The sequence below is a fragment of the Dipteris shenzhenensis genome, chromosome 29, assembly GCF_047967505.1.
Source record: "Dipteris shenzhenensis isolate YYH24624 ecotype China chromosome 29, Dip_SZ_1.0, whole genome shotgun sequence".
In the NCBI taxonomy this organism is placed as follows: domain Eukaryota; kingdom Viridiplantae; phylum Streptophyta; class Polypodiopsida; order Gleicheniales; family Dipteridaceae; genus Dipteris; species Dipteris shenzhenensis.
In genome coordinates, this window is record NC_141624.1 from 27,103,229 (window position 1) to 27,122,991 (window position 19,763).

General features: G+C 40.8%; 1 protein-coding gene across 1 annotated transcript; it reads right to left on the bottom strand.

The window, feature by feature from the left end:
• Positions 1–16,152: 16,152 nt before the first annotated feature.
• On the bottom strand, positions 16,153–16,931 carry LOC147882651 (uncharacterized). The gene is made up of 3 exons (XM_087400299.1): positions 16,683–16,931; positions 16,481–16,602; positions 16,153–16,277 (listed from the first exon to the last, which is right to left on the bottom strand). Exons 1-3 carry the CDS (start codon positions 16,870–16,872, stop codon positions 16,191–16,193), a joined length of 399 nt encoding a protein of 132 aa, XP_087256425.1. The 5' UTR covers positions 16,873–16,931; the 3' UTR covers positions 16,153–16,190.
• Between the last annotated feature and the right edge of the window lie 2,832 nt (positions 16,932–19,763).

The following is a 19,763-nucleotide window of genomic DNA, read 5'->3' on the forward strand; positions in this document are numbered from 1 at the left end:
TTTGATGATCAACAAACAAGTGAAATTAATGAAGATAAGTATTATGTAGAGAAACAAAGCATGAAGTTCATCAACAAAATAATCGACATGCGGCTTCATACTAAAAATGCAATATAACATGTCGGCATGTCCACACCTGTAAGGGAAGGCCTTGTGGAACGGATTCTTGTGATCTTGATTTGAAGGATAGCAAGCATACTTTGGCATGTGGCATGATGCCCCCTTATAATACTGAAGTTATATTACCAATATAACATGCCATATGATGTCAATTGATTGCTACGTGATAAGATATGCTAGCATATATGCCAAAATACAAATCCTTGAAGAAAAATAGTGAGCTTATGCCACTAATATGAAGAAACTAAAGCGTGAGGAAGGTCACAAGAAGTCTCTTTACAAATGTAATGATGAAATATAGGGCAAAAGTTTCATTATCTTACAATGAATGTCTTTTAGAGAGGAACAAATTTAGGTTACAATAATTTGTTCATGTTAATTGAATAAAAAAGCAAGAGAGCATGGTAAGAAAACTACAGTAATTTTCAAAGATACTTCTGATTCAAAATTTGATTACATTAATGTGTCTTTAGAGTAAACTAAACTTTTATCAATTGAGTTTTCAAACAATGTGGATTAGAGCTTAAACTTTCCTAAGACACTACTACTACAATCACTTTAACCTATTAGCCAAGGTATCAAATAAGCTAATGCAAATTTTAGCCATATCCTGTATCATTACTCACTCTTGTGGTCCTTGACATAGTCAATCATATATGAACTCTCTTATCTGTAATTGTTTGCATGTAGTGCTACACTAAGTCATCTCTTGGAGTAGGTCCAATTAAAAGACATTTGAAAGATGAAGCAACTATGAACTTTTGTTTGGTCATTTTCCCTAAAGGAAGAAAAAAATTGGAATGCCAATCCTTGCGGTCAAATTGTTTGCCCTTGCGAGGGTGGCATGGGGATCCCGAAGTGAAAGCCAAAATCTTATGCTCTCATATACAAGTTGCTACCTCATATAGGTAGACCTCATCCCCATGGGCTGAAACTATTGCAATTTGAGCAATCTAAGGGAAAGGGGGTGCATATATATGCTTATCCAAATGGATTATATTATGGTTTAAATCCCTTTAGTCATCTTAGTCTATCCATTCCATAGATGCCATGCACTATTTGTAACACATAACTAGGCTTCTAAACATATGGAACCCTTTGATTTATAGAGAAAATATCATACAGTCTTATATTTGCAATCCAAGCTATGTGCATAGTCAATTCTATGAATCATGAGACAAATCTTCTACATGATCCTCTAATAACACATCGACATCACATGTGGTGTTCTCTGCATCAAATACTAGATCCCTCACATTTCGGTTCAACTAATGGTCTTAAGAGATTAAACTATCAGTATCTTATGGAGGTTTTATAGCTAGTGGCTCATCAAGTAGGGGAGGAGCATTGGCAATGCTTGTTTCCATGCCATCTATGTGACATTTTGGATCTCTTTCTCAATGTCCTCATCTTTAAAGACATGTTGCTCTCTTGGTGCAACTTGAACCACATACCACCATGTTGTGCCCAAGTGATCCACTTGAAAACATACCCGAGAACAAGTTATGTTATTAGGTGCATCCACAATCCACAAACTTTATGGTCCAAGTTATCCAATAAGAATAGTACAAAAATGTACATATCATTCACAACGATGAGGTAGCAAAAATTTATCTATAAGGTCATGCCGAATTTTGATTGAGTGTGGAAAAAAAGGCATTCTTGAATGTTTTCTTATAGTTGGGGTACACAAAACTTTGAACCATTCCACATCTAGTATATTACATGGTGAATTCTCCAAAGCTCAATTTCATGATAGCTTGTATCATTCCAATGCAATCCAACTCACTTTCCACTACTAGGTATCCCTTGCATTAGCTTGACTCTCTTGGGAGAAGTTTGCCATGACTACATGATCGAATTTGTAAAAGTTTAACAATACCATGTGACCACATTATATCAAATGAGATATAAAAAATATGGACTCAAAAAAAGGAAGATTAACATTTCAAATCGTCAACACAATTTCCAACTTCTCATCATGAGAGCCATAAAAGGAGGAGAGTACTACCACTTAGATGAATATCACACCCATTGGAAAACTTTTGTTATGTGGTGTTTACAATCTCTCCCCTTTGAAAGGCCTTTGTAATTGCCTTTGGGAGCCATGTAACTTAACATTTCCAACTTCACCACGATGATAACCTTTAAAGGAGGAGATGGCTACTTGCACATAATTCAATAGATGATTGGGTGACACAAGCATGAGGCTTGCGCATACGATGCTCCCACAAGGAGTTGCTTGGGAGTAGAGGCTTCGAAGCAAGATCCCCTTGACACATAAGTCCCTAGCAAAGGTGCCAAAAATGTGTAGTACGATGGTGACCCACATGTTGTGGGGATCTTGGAAGAATGCCGTCAAAGCCTCTACTCTCGAGAAACTCCTTATGGGAGCTTCGTATGCACAAGCCTCATGCTTGTGTCACCCAAGCGTCTAGCGCATTGTGGTGGTCTCAACGGTGACTCACATGTTGTGGGGATCTTGAAGGAACGCCGATGGAGTCTCCACTCCAAGCTACTCCTTGTGAGAGCAATGCAAAGCACAAGTTGTCCGCATGTGTCACTCAAGTGGCTCCCGAATTGTTGCAATGTATTTCCCTGAGAGAAAGAGGGAAGGGAGAGAAGGGAGAAGTGAGGAAGAAGGGGAGAAGAGAGGGGAGAAGGAGGAGGGAAGGAGAGAGTAAAGGGGGATGGAGTGGCAAACACAAAGGCACTATAAGGGAAACAAGAGAACACCCAACAAAGACACTCTTGGAAGAGAAGAGGGAGCTTGTATTCCAAACTTGTGTGTTCCAAACTTGTGCATACAACAATGAAGACCAAAGTCAAGCATATGGCCTTTTATACAAGTCACTTTTGAAGGGAGGGCCAACCCTAATCTCTTTATACCACTCTCTCTTCTCATTCTTTTACCATCCTCTTGGGCCCATCTAGCTCCAAGACACAATCCTGGCTGTACAGACTTGCCACTGTCCATCAAATCACATTTGATCTCGATCCATTCCTCTAGATCATGCAACGTTCATGGTTGTTGGAGTGTTGTCAATGAAGATCATGCAAAGTAGTCTTTCTAGAGTACTAGGATGAATTTTTTTGGGTCCATTGCAGTAGAGGGATGTAGTGGCTCCTTGTTAGGGAATGTTTGTTGGAAGTGTGGATGAGTGATTCTTCTGGAACTAGCACCTTAGGGTTTGAGTGAGCCGAGTTGAGTACTTGTGACCATTCAAAGAAGGAATAAGAAAAAGAAAAAGAAAAGCTAAGGGGTAAGTTATTAGGAAGAAGGTGTTCGTAGGGATTGATGTAAGATTACAAAAATGGGCCGTTAGCTCTTTTGCCACCTACATGTCTACAAAAATGGGCCTCTGCACACTAAAACTATTAGGCGATTCCCCATCCCTTTGACCCTTGTACTGCTGTCCTACCCTACCCTATTAGGCACTTTCCTAATAGCCCTTTAGCCTTTGCTCTCTTGTCCTACCCCTGCCCAATAAACACTTGGATGGCCTATATATATACACACAACTAGCCCATACATAGGACTCATTGTGCTAACCAAGGGTGGTGGTCTCGTTGGTTTCCCTAAACCAAACTCAAGAAGGATGATCTGTCACTACTCACATGGCAATCTTTTCCACTCAGTAAGCATTGGTCATATGAGCATGTAAATAGGAATATAACTATAGGTACCAAGCCCCACTGCACTCATTTGGGGCATCATCCCTATTTATTTAATGTGGCACATAAGTAGAAATCAATTTCCATCATATATGTTGATGGATTAATTGTTGATGAGCTGAAAGGGGTCTACGACTCTAGATAGTAGAAAGCTAGTTGTACTTCTAGAGTTTTTTTTACCATGATTAGAGAAGGGGATGAGCAGAAGACTAGCTGAATGGGTTCACATGAAATTATATTCATGTCCTTTGGATTCAAATGCCATGGCCACAGCTCAGTCCCCTATGCAAGATACTCCAACCTTGTTCTTAAATGTGTGGTTGTGTCTTTTGTGATATTTTCATTAATGCATGACCACACTTGAGGCATGCACAAACCAAAGAATTAAAGCTACACAATGGCCTTCATATTTTTAGCAGCTATGTATCTACAGCAAAAATATTCTACAAATAAAAGACAAATGTCACAATGGACAAGTTGAATGGAAAAGGTAGCCAATATGGCAAAATAATCACTGCCCTTAGTCTCAATTGCATTAAATATCATGCCATGTTTGTCAGTTGAAAACCTCCAAACAAAGTTAAGTCAAGGTACATTATTTATGAAAGAAATATTATTGCAAAATAGAGCTACCTGAGACATAACTTGGTACTTTAAAAATGGAATAAATCGTATCAATGGCTATGACAAAGGAATCATCCAACATATTTACTACCCACTTGAAGTGATGGTAGCTACATTTGGAGAAGGGGAGAATATGGTGCTTGTTCCTTTTAAGGGTCCTTACTTATAGGGATGCTCATGGAATAGATTTCAAGTGTTATCCCTTCTTTGCAATGAGAGCTTAAGAGGAAAGGGAGTTGCAAGTCACATGATAAGGGAGAAAGAGCTACAACAAAAAATACTATAACAAATCTTTTTTTTCCAGCTTAGAGCCTCAAAATTTAGAGCTTGAAGGAGAGTTAAGAGTAGACTACTTGGTTGCTTTAAGTAGCTTTGCATTTCTTGGATTTGAGTGTTAAGGGTTCTTTTCCCCTTTTGCATCTCCTTACCTTTCTTTCCACCTCCGTTTCTTTCTTCTTCTGAGGATTTTCTTTGATTCAAAGAATTGGGTTCAAGTTTGGTTTGGTCTAAGGAGCATAAATGGTAGCATCTTGGACACCCACTGCTATTTGAATCCCTCTTTCAAAGGTAGATCATGCAATACAAGATCTTTAGGGTGCATTTGGGATCATCCCTAGTTGAGTGAGATCAATGCTTGATTTAGGGTGCATTTGGGATCATCCCTAGTTGAGGCCATACTTGAGACTTATTCAGAGTGAGCTCAACACTTGATGGCAACCACATTTAGGTTGTGAACATAGGCATTTACTCCAACTCACTATTACAAATTCATTCTAATCATTCCTCAAAATTACTATGAAAGACACATCCCATTCCTTGATCCAGTGGAGCTTAGTTTATTGGATTCACACCTTGTATACATAAAAAACAATCATGAAAGAGGAGAGTATAAAAGCTACACTTATTGTTTTTATGTTTTCTCCTTGTTTGTAGGCTTCTCTTTGTCTCCTCAATCCATACCCTTTTGAATGTTGCTTCTCCAAACTCCTCCTTTCACTAATTAGTTTTCTTAAAATGGTATGTTTCCTCTCTTTTATAGGGCTAGGACACAAAACACCTCCTCTTTCGAGTGGGAGTCGGCTCATTGCCCTAGCTAGGTCGGCCCTTTTTTGGTTGATCTGGTCGGCTTGGTCTAGGCCTATATAAGGGACCATGAGCCCTGCTCATGGGCTGTTGTTGTAGTCCCCAATGCCACCTGTATGATGATCCAAGAGGTGCCTAGGATGCCATGCCCTCAACTAGACTAAATTTGGCATGTCGATATGGCCCTTGCCCCTAAAGGGGACCCCTCAAGGGCCATATCGACATGCCAATGGATATTGTTGATTTGGCCCTTGAGGGGTCTCCTTTAGCAGGCAAAGGCCAAATCGACATGCCAGCCACCCCGTTCTATTTCAAGTGTATGTGATCGGGTATGGAACCATGCTAGGTTTATGCAATAAACAAGGGGGATGGGTGTGTGTATGTAGGACTTTGCAAAGGCATCTTCTTGTTTATACTACAGAGACCAAAAGGAGGGATTGATGTATTCCTGGTAGTATTTGAGCTTTGTTCTCTTCTCCTCTGTCCACCAATTATCCTAGAGTGCATCTAAGAGAGACATCTGGAAGCAATGTATGTTGATTGTCTTGGTGGCATACATGGATGATTTTTTTGCGTTAGTTTCGTTAATAAGCGAAAGTTTTATATGGCTTGTGAAAGTTTGTATGCTTTTATAAAAATAAAAGCTTAGTATATTTGCCACAATTTGAAACTAAAATTTAAAAAAAAGCTAGGTTTAGCCTTTAAGATTATAAAATTATAAATAAAGTCCATGAAAATTCGCCAAAGTTTTATATAATAAATAAATATATTTGGAAACTTTCGCCTACATATTATATATACAATTTAAAATCTTGGCTAGATCTATAAAATTAAGCACCAAAAGAAGACTTGTGCAATCAAGTACAATCTAGTGTTAACATTTAATGCTTGCTAGGATGATAATAATGTGGAGGTTTTATCTATTTGAACATGAAGCCGTTTGGTATTGCATAAAATGTAAATGCAATGTACTATTGTCGCCAATATATCCGAGACAGTACAAATTGAATTCAACACTCAATCAATACCTTAACTAGACCAATGCGTGGCCTTATATCCAATGTACATTTGGCTAACTTAAGCCTATGGTAGGCCCATCACCAGCACTATGTCTACCCCTCATCAAGTCATATAGTAGGGATCTCTCCATGCTTCTATCTTCAACAAGGACATGGAAGGACACTACCTACATAGGTAAACATAAGCAACACGTAGATTCTTAGCAAGAAGAATCAAATGATTAAAATGACACAAATTAAAATTAAAGAATGAAAATTTCTATAATGGCCTGGTAGAAGGTGTCTTGTTAGATATTTTAAGTATTTCTTTAGTTGCAGTTTATGATTGCGAAAAGTAGGTAAAAATTCAACTAAATTAATGAATAGAGCTAGAGTAGTGAATATGCACTAAGTCATGTATCATGCATGACCACAAACAGGTGAAGGTGTGAGGGCGCTCAGGGATTTTGAGCCCCAAATCACTCGATCCTAGGAGTGGCGAGGCTAACATAAGCGCTATTTAAAAATTGGTTAGGACCACCTCCTAATACTAGGTTTGTCCCAAGCGCTTTAATATGGTTAACACAAGTTCCATTTCTGCTAGTAGGGAGAGTCGGTAAGAATAGCAATATGCCTTGGCACCCTACGAGCCCAAGAGCCCATGGTTGTAAAGTGAGGGAGAGTGCTAAAAAGGAAAAGGGTTGGCCCTCCCTTCAAAAGGTGACTTGTATAAAAGGCCAAATGTTTGACTTTGGTCTTCATTGTTGTTTGCACAAGTTTGAATACAAGCTCCCTCTTCTCTTCCAAGAGAGTGTTTTGGGTGTTCTCTTGTTTCCATTGTAGTGCCTTTGTGGTTATCACTCTATCCCCCTTCCTCCCTCTCCTCTTCCCTTCCCCCTCCTCCCTTCTCCCTCCTCTTCCTCTCCCCTCCCCTCTTCCCCTTCCCTCTTCCTCATGTGAAACCACATTGCAACAATCCAGAGGCTGCTTGAGTTACACTTGCAGACGGCTCGTGGTATGCATTGGTCCCACAAGGAGTATCTAGGAGTGGAAGCTCCATCGAAATATCTTCAACTACCCCACGACACATGAGTCACTGTTGAGACAGACCCACTACATGGGTCTATGAGGCAAAACTCATGAACATCCAATCAATAACAATGCTATGTCTTTCTACTTATAGGGTGGGGTTCTAGTGTTTTCAATTATCAATGAATTTCATACAACCACGATATTGGTTCTTTGTTCGACTCTTCAAGTATATTTGGGCTAATAGTTTGAAAACCTCTGATGTTTTGGTACACTGGTTTACAAGTTTGCACTATACATCTCAAAGTAATCATTTATTGACTAACCAGATGGACTTGAGATCTTATACAAACGTTGTTGGCTTTTACAATGGTTATGCAATCAAAGGCACAAGGTTGGCCCATGCTACAATTGGAATGGATAGTGTGATTGATAGTGTGTTGTTCGAACAACGTGCCTATGATTTAAGGATAAGATTCCATTTAATGTTCTTGGCGGTGCTCCCTAAATCTTTGACGACTTATCTACATATTCTGTCTCCCTGTATGGTTGCACCGCCTTCTTGTATTGGCATTCTCTTCCATCCCTCTACCTTGCTCTGCTGGCTGTGTGCAGTCCCCTCTACCCTACTCCATGCTAAGCGAATGTTCTTCTGCTTTGTAATAATTGGCATCCCATACCCCATCTTCCACTCTCCGTGAAAGTTTGTCTGCTGCTTTGCACTAGTGTTTGGACCACTATGCCTCCCTTGCTCATGCGATCCTATAGCGGATTCTCAGGTATGTATTTTTTATCTTCTTGATCCCTTTGTGTTCCACTTATATGTCTGGAATGTATCTCTCTCTGGAATGCATCTTTGTTAGCCTCAGTGTACGTAGGAGGAAAGCCTTGGCTGTGTTACCATTCTATAGTATTATGTCTTGATCTCATATTTTGCTTGCTCTATTTTACCTATGCTATTGACGATCATCTATATCTCTATTCAGATTTGGCTCGCTAAGGTCTACTCCTGACTACCGTCACGAGGGATACCATTTCTATTTTCTTCTATGTTTAGTTGCTTCTCTGGCAGCCTGCTGCATGGGCTTAATATTTCCTTGACCTTGTCGTACTTCAACTCCGAGATCTAGTACTTGTTCGATGATTGTCACAACTTTATCCAAGCGTACTTCTACATCACGCAAACCCATCTACAGTTCTCTCTAAAATGTGGACGTCTATCGCATTATTATTTTAGTCATGAAATAATCTCCACTCCAACCTCTTACTACGCTAGCTTTCATGAATGAGCTCATCATTGGGAGGTAGGAGGAAATTTGTAGCATACTTGGTGATAGCGAGCTGCTTACTGTGGCACATACATAAGTACACTTTGGCTCAGATGTAATTGGTTGCATCTCTTGGTAACCTCAATTCTTAGCTTGGGTCCTTTTGCGCAAGTCCTTTGCTAAAAAATTTCTGGTCTCGCTCATGGTCTTGCGCATTGCTCCTATATGGTTGTTCTTACGTACTGGTCTCTATTGCATTTTTCATGAACCTAAAGAATGTGTCTCACAGGCTTCAGTTTTTAGTCTTTAAGGTGTATACTCACTGGTTCCCACTCGTGGCTGTCCCATTGACGGACTGGTTTATTGATCTATAACATCTGCTTGGTAATAGCTAACACTCAGGACTGTGGGAGAGGTATTTACATATCTCTGGCTTTCTTTTAGCAAGGCAGTTTAAAGTGTAGAGGCAAGCCATACCGAAATTTCATTTATGAGCAAGCATATGCAGTAGCTCCTTGCATTTGCTCTACCTTGAGCTCCTGGCATGCATGCCCTAGCACTTGCCTTCTACTAATGGCATCCGTATTCCCTCCTACGAGGCGGATTTCCTTCTTATTTTGCATGGGAACGTGGAAAAACCCCTTCTCAGTTTCTCCTACTCTTTACGTGACTTTTCCACTGGACAACGTCGCACTGAGCACTCAGGACTAGCGATGGCGGCCAAGAGGTGCTTAGCTCCCCCTGAAAGCTTGTATGCAGTTTTGGTGCTATTGATTAGGACAAGTCTCTGTCAAAGGTTGTAGCTTGTATGCGATGACTCAGACTCGACTCAGGAACGTCAAGATGAGCTCAATTATGAAGATTATGTTGGCCCTCACTATGTAGTACAATTTTCACACAATTAGTCGGTATTGGGGCTTGTAAGCTCCATCATCTTATATAAACAATGCATATTTTCACTCTCAATTAGCTGCATACTTCAGTTGTATTGATCTAACAATATCAGAGAGTAGTGGTTGTTCTACATAGTGGTTGATGACTATGAATGTGTATATGTATGAGCTTTCATTATTTTGACATTTAAGACTTTGGTTGAAGTTCGCCTTGTAGAGTAGAGGTTGTGTAAGTTTAGGTTGTATTGGTTGTGTAGATGATAGACTGTAAGTTTGTTCCATACACAAATTATATATATATATGTATATATATATATATATATTAATGTATGTATATAAATAAAATAAATGTATTACTTAGGTACATGTAAGTTTTGAAAATTCCTCCTCCAATTTGGTGGAGTTTTTTCTAAGAACTTTTTTAACGCTTTGAGGTTTATTTAATTTACACTTTGAGACTAATTATTAAGTATATGGCAGGACTTTCTCCAACATAGGGTTCATAAATCATTTAGCATAATTATTCATGATAGTAAGTATGGGGTTACCCGTTAAGCATACACGTGCACAAGCATAATGATGTCTACTCTGACACACTTATTACTTTATACATTTATCATCTTCAACTTTTGAATCTGGATGGTGGTTTGGTTCTCTAGTACAAGCAATAACAAGCCGGGGTAAGCAGGCATTACCTATCTTCCCAATCGAAACTATGATGTTTTAACACTTAGTTTCTCTTGGATGGTGGCAGGTAAGTTAACCCCGACCTTGGATCTCAAATTACCGTAAAGATTTAGCATTTAGACTTTGTATTTCACATTTGGTATTGATCGACTATTTATTATCCCACTATTGATCTTCCTCTCAGGCTCTCTCTGTCTACTTGGCAAGTTTCTTAGATCTAGCTGACAACCTGAATAAAAATATGCTTATTTATTTTTTAAAAGTTTTTGTTGTGGATATGCATATGCATCATTGTCTGGTATGCATGATGTGATGTGCTCTTTCTTTTTTAATGTATTTATTGGTCCTTTGTATAATGTAAGTTGAAATTGGTTTGGCATGATTTATATAAGGGCTTGGTTCAGGAAGTGGTGTCTGGTTGCTTGCTTGGTGTCTGGTTTTTGTTGTGAATATGCATATGCATCATTGTCTGTGATGTGCTCTTTCTTTTTTAATGTATTTCGTAAAAGAAGCACTTGGTTCGGGAAGTGGTGTCTGGTTCCTGTGCTCACAAGGCAGGGGGCTAAGAGGCACCACGACCTAGGACCAAGTTTCTTAGATCTAGTTGACAAGCTGAAGAAATGTATGCTTATTTATTTTGTAAAAGTTTCTATTGTGAATATGCATATGCATCATTGTCTGTGATGTGCTCTTTCTTTGTTAATGTATTTATTGGTGCATTCTATAGAGTAAGTTGAAATTGGTTTGGCATGCTTTATGTAGTGTGGTATTATGATTTCAAACATCAAAGAAGGGCTTGGTTCGGGAAGTGGTGTCTGGTTCCTGCACTCACAGGGTAGGGGGCTAAGAGGCGCCATGACCTAGGACCAAGTTTCTTAGATCTAGTTGACAAGCTGAAGAAATGTATGTTTATTTATTTTGTAAAAGTTTCTGTTGTGAATATGCATATGCATCATTGTCTGTGATGTGCTCTTTCTTTATTAATGTATTTATTGGTGCATTGTAACATGCAAGTCCTACATGTGATTCCTACATGCATGTTCTACATGTGAGTTCTACATGCAACTCCTACATGCAACTTGCAACTCCTACATGCAACTTCTGTATGCAAGTTCTACATGTAGAGAGAGAATGTCTTACAATTCCTACATGCAGAGAGAGAAGCTCTCCAACTTGTATAAATACCCCATAATGGAATGAAGCCCGAACTATTTAGGGCATTGTGTTGCGTTCTACTTTGGTCTTCCAAGCAATTGTCTCAAGTGTCCATGCTTCCTTGCACTCCACGTCCAAAAGCATGTCCTAACCTTGCAATTGCTCCTCCCCTCTCCTCCAACCTTGCAACCCGTCCTCTCCCTCTCCTCCTTCCTTCTCCTCCTCCCTCCTCCTCCTCCTCCTCCTTTCTCCTCCTCCTCCTCCTTCTCCTTCTCCCTCCTCCTCCTCCTCCTCCTCCTCCCTCCTCTCTCTTCTTTCTCCATGCTCTTACACCTTCTTCCTCCCCCACTCTTATGCTCTTCCCAAACCCTTAGTTCCTCAACCCTTAACCTCCATGATCTACAAGGGAGACGAGTTCTCTACCATGTACTCTACCCTAAACCTTGGAACCTCTTCTAAACTCTGGAACCTCTCTCTAAACCTTGGATCCTCCTTCTAACCCTGGAACCTCTTCTAAACTCTAGAACCTCCTTCTAAACCTTGGAACTCCTTCTAACCTTAGAACCTCCTTCTAAACTCTGAAACCTCCTTCTAACCCTTAAACTCCTCCTAAACCATGTAACCCCCAATGAAGGTGAAAGCCTTCATTACGTCAACCATGATGATACACGTTCCTTTTACACATGCATGCACTATGTTTGCTTACCACACTTAAGCCTACGTCTCTCACCAAAACACGACTCGAGGTCCTAAGCTACACATATACTACAAATGGCAATGCCGATATATCTATAGGTGACAAAAAGCCTTGGAACCCTGCATATTGAGAATATCCTGCTCTTCTTGCAAAAGCCATGGGAAAGAGCCAACATTTGGTACCGCTGTTGGGGAGACTAGCATCTCAAGTAATGTAACAGTAAACATATGCAAGTATGTGTAAAAAACAAACTACTTTGAACTTTCATGAACATATCACTCAAGAGCTAGTAGAGCTAAAATTTTTCAAACTCAAGTAAAAAATTAAAAAATGATTCCTAGCTGAAACTCTTCATTACCGGTTTAGGAAAATGCATGTTTTCTAGAAAAACAACACCTTAAAGAATAAATCAGACCATGTGATGGTTGTCAAAGTGTAGAGCTTGAAATTTTGATTATTTCTCCTTTTTACGGAAGCACATTTTGACACAACCACCAAAATTTATGGGCAATCAATGATCAAAGGTTCTAAATGCCATAACCCAAAAGAAAAATTAGAACCACCTCCCTAGTCAAACGTGGACAAATTCAAAGCTGTACATGTATTTGACTACTTAAAAGTGGAAAAATTCAAAGGTGTGATATGTTTGACTAAATCCATAGCTCCCCCTCCTTCCCTATAAAAGAGCACCCATCCCTCTCATACTTTTTCTTTCACATCTCGCCTCCATCCTCTTCCCCATTCCGAGCCCTATGCAAGACACTCCTCCCTGTCCATCGACCACTACCCTACTCCCATCCTCACATGGTAAGTTACTTCGAGCCCATCTCACAGCGATAACCTACCCATCCACCATTGGTCCTCAACAATCCCGTTACATCGAGAAAGACTTGGAGAGCGTTCAGGTGACCATCTCTTCCTCCCTTTGGATTTTTGTTAAACTTTTTCGTCTGTCAAGTTTTTTCTTTTTTTCCCCTCCCCCTCCACCATTCCCCCCTTTACCACCATCCCCTCCACTTCACCCTCCCCTCCCCCCCCCCCCCCACCCCCCTTCATTCCTCCCCCCATCCCCCCTCCATCTCCACCACCCCCTCCACCCTCCAACACCCCCCCCCCCATCTCCACCCCCCCATCTTTTTCCCCCTCCACCCCCACCACCCCCTCTCCACCCTACACCCCCCCTTCCATCTCCTCCACCCCCTCTCCACCCTCCACCCCTCCCTTCCATCTCCTACACCCCCCCTCCTCCATCCCCCCCTCTCCAGCCTCCACCCCCCCTTCCATCTCCTCCACCCCCCTCCTCCATCTCCCCCTCCACCACCACCCCCTCCCCCCCTTCTCCTCCACCACCACTCTCTTTCCCTCTTGGCCCCCCCCCCCCCCTCTCTCTCTCTCTCTCTCTCTCTCTCTCTCTCTCTTTTCCTCCTCTCTCTCTCTCTTTCCCTCCCCCCCTCTCTCTCTGTCTCTCTCTACCCCCCCGCCAGTCGCTCGAAATACCTACAAACTAACCTATTAAGCAAGGGCTTAAGCCCTTGCTGCTAAGGCAACGGTGCTTGCATGCAGCGCTCGCCCAAGGTGGCAGAGCCACCAGCGGCAGTGCTCGCTCACCCCGCTTCCACGCCACCTCCTCCCTTTCGCCACAGCACCAACCTCGCCCCACCCCTCACCACACCCTCCTCACCGCCTACCTCCTCCCCCCTCCCCTCACCAGCCCCCCTCCCCTCCCCTCCACTCCACACCTCCCTCCCCATTCCCCTCCAGCCACCACCCCCCTACCGTCGGCCGTAACACAATGCCCCCCCCTCGAATTTTTTTAAATTTAAATTATATATATATTTATTTAAATAATTTTAATTAAAAGAACCTAATCTAGCCCTAGTTAGGTTTAACCTAGGTTAGTTACTAATAGCTAGGTTAGCTTAACTAACCTTCAGTTAGTGACTCACTGTAATTGGTGAAAGTAGTTAGGTTAGTTAAACTAACTACCCAGTTACAATAATTGAGGAGGTTATAGACAAGTTAGACTAACTGGAATTAACTTGGTTCAAATCCCTCAATTGGACTTAAAGTCCATTCACACCAACCTTAAGACCAAGACCCCCCCCCCAAAAGGCCAATTTTACCCCTACTTCAATACTTTGTATCACGCCCATTTGGGACCCAAATTGGACCCCCTTTGAACCAAAATTTCACACACAAAAACACCACGCTATGGGGAATTTTTCCAGCCCATTGCACACCATTTTGGCATCTCTAGAACTCACTCATTTGTGCCCCTGTGTGGGCCTCATTTCGCATTAATTCGCTCGTATCTTTACACTGTGACCTCTGATTGACGATCCATCTACACCGGCACATTTCCCTACACATGTGGGACAATCGTAGGCACATTATTACCATGATGGTCCCCACAACACTAACACAACTCTAACCTTCCAAATAAAACAACATCAACACTCGCACTTGCGGTAGAGACACCCTTTGCAAATCTTGCCCAATCTGCATGCAACTACATTTCGGCCAACGCCTTTGACTCCAAAGCTTGCCAAATCTGCATACAACTCCACTGCAACCACCACCCCCAACAATCCTCTACCCCGAATCCCCCCATGAAATTCAAGCAATCCCTTTAACTCCATGCTACAACATGGCTGGACGCCATCGCGACAATGATGGGGATATCGACCTCGATGCAGAGGTTGACAAATTCTTTAATCGAAGAAATAACAACAATCAAGGCAGGTGCCCCTTAAGAAAGCTGGAACTTCCCAAATATAATGGCAGGGGAGATCCAACCCATTTTCTGCAGGCTGCATGCCGAGGAGGTAGTCAATAGAGCGAGCGAGAAAAAGCGAGCGGGCCCAATGAAGCGAGCGAGTTTTTTTACAATTCCTCCGATGAGAACAAATTTGAGACCAAACTTACTATAGCAAGATGTTGTCATAATAAGAATACCAATAATCAGACTTACAATCCACCCTATCTTTCACTTGAAGAACATAAACTAATTACCAAACTCATAACATAGATGACTGTTGAAATACCACTTCACCTGCAAAATGCACTAGACCAAAACTTTCCAAATGTGTCCATGGTTCACCACAACAATTATCAGTCTATGAACAAAATGGTGTTTTAAACCATATTCTAATCCCCCTGACATTCATCATCAAGAAAGTAGTTGCGCGCATGTGGTTTATCTAATTGGCACTCATCATATCTCTTGTCGGCTGTCATGAATCTTGCCATTTTTTCTGCATAGCATGGTAACAAACTACAACAAAACATACATTTCAAAGGAAAGTAAGTCAAAGTGGAACAATGAAAATAATTTCCAATAAGAAGAACTTGCCATCCTTATGTGTTATACAAAAGACAATTCGCTACCAACAAAAAGTAGAAAAAATCAATTGCTAGATCAAGGCCTCACAAACACTATCCAAAGCATCAAAATTTGTACTTTCTTGATTCAAAGGCACCCGTAAATGTTCACTATCTACCATATTATAGAGATGCTAAATAACACTTTCAAAGTCCTCAATTTTAGCATTCAAAATATACAACAAAAAAACTCAGGGCTAGTAGCATACTACTCATCAAAGGGGTTTGTGACAGGTTCCACTCTCTCTTCTTCCCCCTCTCCATCATGCTCTGACCTGATCCGTTTTCCAGAATGATCTACCACAAGTGGCTCAACAATGCTAGCCACAATACCGTTGTCTGAATCAAATGAAAAACAAGGCCTGCCAATGGCCTGACAAGCACACATAAGAGGGGTTGTACCACAACCCATCTCTAGAACCAGCCCTCTAGGAGCACAGAGAAGAGACATAATGCAACCTACAAAAAAACTACTCCTCTCTAGTCCACCTTGTGCTAGCTGAGAAGACATCGGCACGATTGTCCTTGCAGAGGGAGGTATGTGATGAGTCCAGACATCTTCACGTGGATCAATCAAAAGCTATTGGAAAAGTGGAAAGCTCTCCTCCCAAAAAACTGTTGGATTCTTCTTTGCTCTACGTATTAGAGCTAATACTGAAGATTGCATCTGGAAACCACATGGAGAAAAACATGTATAGCATATTGACTTCAACTAGCAAGCATTATAGCATGAAAGATGGCAAACATAGCATGCATAGGACTTATCCTTCCAAACATAGCATGCATAGGACTAATGAGGAGACATTTGTCAAAGACACTTTTATCATGGAATGCAAACATAGAATGCATGGAATGGTAATGGTAGCTTACCTTAACACTTTTATCATGTTCTCTACAAAATCCATATGGAAACTTGTCATGAATGATCACACGTCTGACAACCTCCAAGCCCTGGACATATGCAAACCGTTCCATCCAACCAATACATTGTCCTGCAAGCAATTAATTTTATTTAAAACTAGTAGAATGGAAACACAAAATGTGAAATGTCAATTGTGGTATTGTGCCTTACCTGCCAAAGGACATATGCATGCCAACCAACCACTATCAGACAAAGAAGCTGATGCAACTGCAAGCCCATGCCGCACATGGTCCTCGAGCAAGACATTCCAAGTAGGAGTGGATCCTCTCTCATCAAGTGGATAGCCAGATGGAAAATCGAGCAATATAAAATCTGAAGCCCACTTCACCTTCTTACCCATCCTCTTGTAGTCCTGATCTCGACTAGCCACTGTAATAAAAAACTCATGCAAAATAGCATACTTATCATTTCTTTTAGAGTCAGCAAAGTCTTTGCCCATTGCAATGTAATCTCCAACTGTACAAGCAAACAAAGGTGTGATGCCATGGGCCAAGGAAATGTCAGGTGACTGTGATCGATGGAACACGTATTGCTTCACAAGTCCCGAGATTGATTCTCCACCTATATGCAAAAGCAAATCAATTACAAGTAAAACTAGTGTTAAAGGAACAACTACATATGTAGAACACAACAACACCCTTACCTGCACTCTCTATGTGATCTATTTCATGCCGCATAGGACTAGATGGTCCCTCATCTAGAAAGAGAACAATCATAAACTTATTAATGCAATGTCAAAACGAATTGAAGACAACATCAACAAACAATCATATTGTATCTTCCTTACCTTATTCTGTAGGATGTTCTTGTTTCTCTTTCTCTTTCTTATCTCTCCTTGAGCTTCCCTCCACTTTGTCCTTACTTGCTTCATTGGCTTTTTGTGAAGCATAAGTATTGTACAAGTCTCTTTCTCGCACCAGTACTTGTCCTTTAGGGAAATCTATCCACCAGGGACAATGTGCTAATTCCCATTGAGAGAGACGGTGCATGCCACGTGGATACATGCATGCAGCATGACCAATCTCCACCCAACTCTTGCACAAATTTGGAATGTCAGAGATCCTTTTCTCTATTGCCAAGTGGGAGAGATATCTATCAACCAAGAAACAAAAAAAAATTGGATGTCCCAAACCATCAAAAGGTCAAGAAATCAAGTGGAACAACCATAAATGATTGTGTAATTACATGAATCAACAGCAGAAACATAGACAAATGAAAAATGAACCTTCAAATGAATTGACAACATACCTATAAACCACCCTATGGGTAGCCATGTCCAACTCAGATAGTCCATCTCCTTTTTTTCCACCCTTGCTCTCCATCTTTGTTTCCTTTGATCTTAGCACCACAAACATATGTTTTCTCCCCTCCAGTTTTATATCCTCCATGTATTGCTGCAATGTGTAATCCTTAGGGGTATCCAAAGGCATGCCCATTGTTGTGATCACCCTCAAATCTTCAAGCACTTTCAATGACTGTCTCTCCACCTTCTCCAAAAATATCTCTCTACTAATCCACCTAAACAGTAAAAGTTGACTCAATTTTATAATAAAAAAATAAGAGTCATGCCATTGGCAAGAAACAAACAAACACCATGAAAGATGATTTGTATTGGTATAAGAAACACACCCTCTGTACTCAAGGTCGCCCACAGGCATGAAGTACATGTCTCGCATAGGTTTAGTGGCTTCTAACAAAGAAAGGAAAATATTTTTTTTTCTAATCTCAAATCAGACTTTGCAATGAGTTGGAGCTTCTCCAATGTCACGCAAGAGTCTGTACCATCAAAGCGCAAGGCAAACAACTTTTCCAACCAAGCCTCTCCAAGATCAGGATCTATACAATTCAACACCTATCCAAAGATGACATGTCAGTCACTTAACTTCAAAATAAATGCAACAAAGTATAGAAAATTCAATTCACACCTTTCCCATCCTATCAGCAATTCTCTTTTGAATTATGGTACGCTGCTTTCCTTTCGCCTCTCCCCTTTGATCGAAAGGTAGCTTTGTAGATATTTTGTCCATTGCTTTTTTAAGCTCTGTATTGTACTCAACCTACATACATAAGTTCCAATTAGAGAAAGCAAAGGAGTGATAAAGATGTAAGCATCAATACAAATGCAACATTCTACCTGGAAGACAAGCCTTGCCAGATAACCTCTTGTCAATGGAAACCATGGCTTCTTCCCTTTACTCTCTTGAGCCCTCCAATTCTCTATTGATTTGATCTCACTCGAAGACAATGTTCTCATAAACACCATAGAGTCACACTCACAAATGTTGTGTGCATTTATGAGTATGTCCCTTAGACTGGGTTTGATAATGGCATGTTCATTCATGCTAGAAAACAAACAGCAAAGTACAAACCCAATCAATAAATGCAAAGTAGCATAAAACACAAATGTGGAGAAGATTCAAAGAGTCCATGTACTTACGAATTCATTCGTTGTAGCCCTGCCAAGAGAGCAATCTCACTAATTTTCCGTGGATCAATTATTGTGCATACCACTCGTACATTTCTTTTCTTGTTTGTAGGAAAGATTTCCTTGATGACACTCATCCATGCAGTGGTCCTATGATTGCCCTCCCAAACAAATAACATCTTTTGCGACATAAAATGAAAATCAGTGTTTGACATCACATCTTTCTCAAACTCCCCATCCACCTCTCTCCAGGTGGGAGACCAACACTTCCTCATATCATCTGTCACAACTATCTCCTCTCCATCACTCTTGCATACAAATACAATGAAAGACCCTTTCTCTGGGAGATAGCCCTCCACTTGAAATGTACTTTTGAGTGAAGATACATCATCACGAAGTCCTCTCACTCTTGCATAAGGTATCAACCTACACAAGGGAATGCGAGGACACTGATCTGAATCAAGCATCCTACATTTGCTAATCACATCACCTCCTCCTTCCACCTGAACTTCGCTATCATCCAAGTCATCCTCCTCCACTCTTGGACCTTCATCTCTTTGAGTTGATGATACTTCAACCTCTAGACCCACCACACTTTCTTGCTCTTCCATTCCACCTACTGATGATTCAACATTGTGATCTACTTTTGTTCCTCTTGTCTTGTCACCTTTGTAGAATGTGCCACTTGACATTTTCTGCCTTTTTTTCCTGTCATCCTGAAAAGACAAAAAACAAGGCATTTTTCCAATCATAGTTCTCAAAACCGTTTCAATAAAAACCAAAACTAAAAACAAATACATGTATCT